Source organism: Coptis chinensis, chromosome 7, assembly GCF_015680905.1.
Source record: "Coptis chinensis isolate HL-2020 chromosome 7, ASM1568090v1, whole genome shotgun sequence".
NCBI classification, from domain to species: domain Eukaryota; kingdom Viridiplantae; phylum Streptophyta; class Magnoliopsida; order Ranunculales; family Ranunculaceae; genus Coptis; species Coptis chinensis.
The window spans coordinates 8,798,693-8,803,013 of NC_141462.1; the positions used below are offsets into that span (position 1 = coordinate 8,798,693).

At 39.9% G+C, this 4,321-nt stretch overlaps 2 protein-coding genes across 3 annotated transcripts; one reads left to right on the plus strand and one right to left on the minus strand.

Moving 5' to 3' along the window:
- Nucleotides 1–279: 279 nt before the first annotated feature.
- On the minus strand, nucleotides 280–1,397 carry LOC147485805 (acidic endochitinase-like). Its single transcript, XM_086572910.1, has one exon. The coding sequence runs from the start codon at nucleotides 1,334–1,336 to the stop codon at nucleotides 437–439; it is 900 nt and encodes a 299-aa protein (XP_086429036.1). The 5' UTR covers nucleotides 1,337–1,397; the 3' UTR covers nucleotides 280–436.
- Nucleotides 1,398–1,829: 432 nt separating this feature from the next.
- Nucleotides 1,830–3,971, plus strand: LOC147485806 (uncharacterized). 2 transcript variants are annotated; one of them, XM_086573425.1, is made up of 2 exons: nucleotides 1,830–1,966; nucleotides 2,872–3,971. In XM_086573425.1, the coding sequence occupies exon 2, from the start codon at nucleotides 2,933–2,935 to the stop codon at nucleotides 3,791–3,793; it is 861 nt and encodes a 286-aa protein (XP_086429551.1). In that variant the 5' UTR covers nucleotides 1,830–1,966; nucleotides 2,872–2,932; the 3' UTR covers nucleotides 3,794–3,971. The 2 variants fall into 2 exon arrangements, with proteins under 2 accessions (XP_086429551.1, XP_086429552.1); XM_086573426.1 differs by having other exon boundaries at nucleotides 1,840–1,966; nucleotides 2,868–3,971.
- Nucleotides 3,972–4,321: the final 350 nt, after the last annotated feature.

Genomic DNA, 4,321 nt, shown 5'->3' on the forward strand with positions numbered 1-4,321 from the left:
GGGGGAGAAGATGATGAGGCGTGTTGATCTGTTGCCATGATTGAGCCGATCTCTCTTCTTCTTCCTTAGTTGGTCCAGCAGAAAAATACCAGAAAAAGAAAGTTTTGGAGGGAAAAGAAGATAAGATTTGCTTTACCAACGGAATTTACTAAAAGAAGTAAACTTTAGGAGCACAGGATCATAGATGTTAAATAAAACTAAGTAACACCCATTCTCCCACTAAAGGTCCCCATTGACACAGATCCACTATTGTTGTGTTTTAGTAGACAATAAAAAATATGTTCTTAATTTAGAGTTTATACTTGGTAAAAGAAACATGTACATACACTGTCAACGTGAGGGATATATCATTACATGACAATTGACAAGGAAAGCTTTTAAAAGACAAACATACAAATATACATAAGAAGCTCATGATCACAGAAGATACTATGAATTAGACATCACTCTTGATAGATGAACTGTATCCGGTTTGATCATCATAGTACTTGGACCACAACATGACGCCTCCATACTTGCTTGACCCTTTGATAGCAGGAAGCACTTCAGAAGTGAGATCATTGACAGGAATGAATCCACTGCCAGCTGCCTGAGGAGCAGCAGGTAGTCCTAAGAATATTTGAGCACCAGGGATGGATGTGGTCCATTGCTTCCATGCATCTTCAAGATTGGTAATACTTCCCGAGGCATACTGACAAGGGGGATTGTTGAAAAATTGCACCCAAACATAATCGAAAAGGCCTGTTGTCAAGGCACCCCCAACCCAAGCATCAGGAAATGGGCATTGTGGTGCAGCAGTCAAATACACCTTCTTACCTTTCTTGCTATATCCGGAGAGGTACCTAGCAAGGTCATCCCAATATAGGTTTGAACCTCCTTCAATGTCAAAATCTATTCCATCTAAAACAGCATCTCCAAGTGGGCGAGACGAGGATTGCCCACCCAAGAAGTTGTTCCATAGGTATGTGGCAACTTGCCTAGCATCATCAGAGGACGCAAGAGAGTAGCTCCCAGAAGCACCTCCTATAGAAAGAATCACTTTAATACCATTGCTTTGACAAGTTTTAATGTCACCACTCAAGCTAGTGCAACCATTAGAATACGGGTCGCAATGTCCAGCCAAATTGATCATTGGGGGCTGCCCATTTCCAAATGTGGCAAGGAAAGCTATGTTAACAAAGTCGTAGTTCCCTGTACCACAAGTCTCTGCCAGCGTCCCTTCATTCCCATTCTGACCCCAGTATATGGAGATTCCTCCAGCTTTTGTTTGCAAGGTTGCCTGAAACATGAGGGAGACTAGCAGCCAGAATGCTGGTTTTGAGAGTAGAAACGCCATGCTAATTAAACCAAATGACTCTTACAAATCACCCTCAGAGCTGATTCTAGCTGGATGAGTTCATTTGTTCCGTGGAGTACTTCCTTATATAGAGAACATTTTCATTGAAAGTAATTTCTCTTTATCCATATTTAGAATTAGAAATATTAAGCCCGTGGCGTTTCAGTTGCTTAATTTCGTTATTGGAATGGAGTAGTGACAAAAATAATCATTAATAAGTAAACTTATTGCAATCTGAACATGTTTTAACACTGTTGTGCCTTATATATGTGTCCTCTAATATAAAAATCTAATTTTCACGTTACATTGAACATTGCTGTGGATTATTTGACTTCTAGAGTCACATAACAATTACGTAATCTTAATATGAATTTAATTGGATTGACAAAATGAACTGAAACTTAAAAAGCTCGTACAACCAAAAAATATCAAACCGATATGTTGGCATATGCCGGAGATATCGTTATGACTTCCTCAGATTTCGATAAAATCGGTGAAAGTAGTAAAATAAAGGGGTGTAAATAGTAGAGATACAGTAAACTAAAACTCTCTTTATCGCCATTGCCTCAAGTTTGCCATATCGTTATTCATTCCAAAGTTAAGGAAGGGACTCAAATTCCATAGCAAGCTGTAAGTTGTTCTCTGTTCATTTCAATTTGTTTTTCATGGAAAATGAATATGCCCAAGTAGCTTTTCATTTTGAGTAATTGAATGCAGTAGTAAACTTGTTGATTCATTCATGTTTTAGAGCATTTTTTAGCTTGTGGAGCACCCAATAAAAGAGTTTGATGAAATGCCTATGAAACCTTTTGATATAGTAATCACAGTATAGAAGACTTTGTACAAGTGAGGATAACCGATAACATAACCACAATGCTTAGGGACTCATGAATTTTTGGTTTTTTGCAAAACTGTATTTGGTAGGTACTATGCGTGTCTTAACATTGGCATCCATGCTTTAGCCACTGTGCCTATGGCTTTTTGTTGTTGTTGTGGTGTACTTGAATATGAAAAACACAGAATGGTGGCTTGAATTACAATCTAAATCCATGGAAGTATATCAATACATGCTAAACTATATAGCACATGCAGGATAGAGAGTAGCATGGGAAAGTGGAGTTGGGCGCTTTATGAATAAACTAGATAAGTGTGTGGGGAGCTGTATAGATTACATTATACACTGTTTGGCACTTTGGCGCGGGTCAATGTGCAAATTGCTCTAGTAGATGGTAAATAAGTACACCTGAAGTGCTCATAGATACTCATTTGAAGAATATCTTGGGTAAATATGTTGTTATGTACTTCTGTTGTGGGAACGATGCATTGTGAACACACTTCAAAGCTAAAAACTTTATTATTTCTCATATTTTGTTTCTGATGCCATATGAAGTTGTGAATTTGGTACATTAAGCTATGGAAGGGTGATGAAGGTTTTAGTCGTGCATGCTCAGACTCTTGGGGTGTGGTAATGTAAATGCGAATAAGGGTCGAAACTGTTGTAATCATTTTTCTGCTGACGTTGTTTGCTTAGACAGGTGTACATTTTTGCGGCGAGTGCCAGTACAATCAGTTACTGGTAGTGCCAAGGCGCTATCCATGGCTACTTCGGCTGTCACTCTGAGAGGTGCTACTATGATGCTGTCCCGCTCCTGCAGAGTCTACCCTCTGCATTCTGCTACCATCTCTGTCGGGTTCCCTTTGAGGTATTCCAAGGGAAAACATAGTGGAATGTCTATAGCTGTTACCCCGTCGCTCAGTTCCCATTGCATTGGAAAAATATCAAGAACAATTTCATCGCCGTTTCCTTCATTTAATACGAGGCTCTTCTGTGCATCATCAGAAGTTGAAGCTCCTGTTACCGAGGATGTGACCAGCGCCCCTCCTGTTCCGAATCCGGATTCCGCCGTGGGTTCTCCTTCGCCCGCATCCAACGATCCATTAAAGGATGCAGCAGGCACTCTGGACATAAGAGTCGGGCAGATAATCAAAGTTTGGATACATCCTGAGGCGGACACACTTTATGTCGAAGAAGTGGACGTAGGGGAGCCAGAACCCAGGACCATATGCAGTGGCCTCGTCAAGTACATTCCTTTAGAAAGTCTCCAGAATTCGAAAGTAATTGTTCTTGCTAATCTTAAGCCAAGGAACATGCGTGGTGTCAAGTCCAGTGGAATGCTTTTATGCGCTTCTGATGCATCCCATGAGAATGTTGAGCTTCTTTCACCTCCTGAAGGTTCAGTCATAGGTGAAAGAATATGGTTTGGTTTGGAAGAAGAAAAGGAGAATCAATCTCCTGCTGCCAGCCCTAACCAGATTCAGAAGAAAAAGATTTGGGAGTTGGTGCAGCCTCATCTCAAGACTGATGGTTCTTGTGTTGCAGCCCTTGGGACACAGCTTATGCAGACTTCTGCAGGAGTGGTGACATCTACTTCTTTGCAAAATGCAAATATATCTTGATTAGCTTGCCGTACACATTTAGAAAGCAAATGTTCAGGTTTAAGAGTTCTTGAAATTGAAGTATTTATGTTTAGCAGGGAGTTTATTTTCTCCTTGGATTACTTGTTGAAATTTCTCCACCACATAGAATGTACCTTTATGGTAAATCTTTAGCAGTAAGTTTCCGCCGTTCTCAAAATTGGTGATATTGAGATCTATAAAGTGATAGGGTTACAAGCAACATTTGATGGATATCAAGAAACAGCCCACAAACACATACACAAACAGTTTGAAGGTTAAAACAACCAAGCTTGGAAAATAATTTGTTGCACGCAGCCAAGAGGCATAGGTGTGTTTTATGGTGACCAAGTTCATTCCACTTCTAGAAATGTATGTATATTTGCGCATGAAATTTGTGTAAATGCACAATTGACAATGTGATTCGAACTAAAAGTCAGAAGCTGTTGCTTTGAGAGTTTGAGTGGCGCTGACATTGAGTAATAATACTGTAGAGAAAAAAAGGGATTTTTTCTGCTTTTCACGATCGAA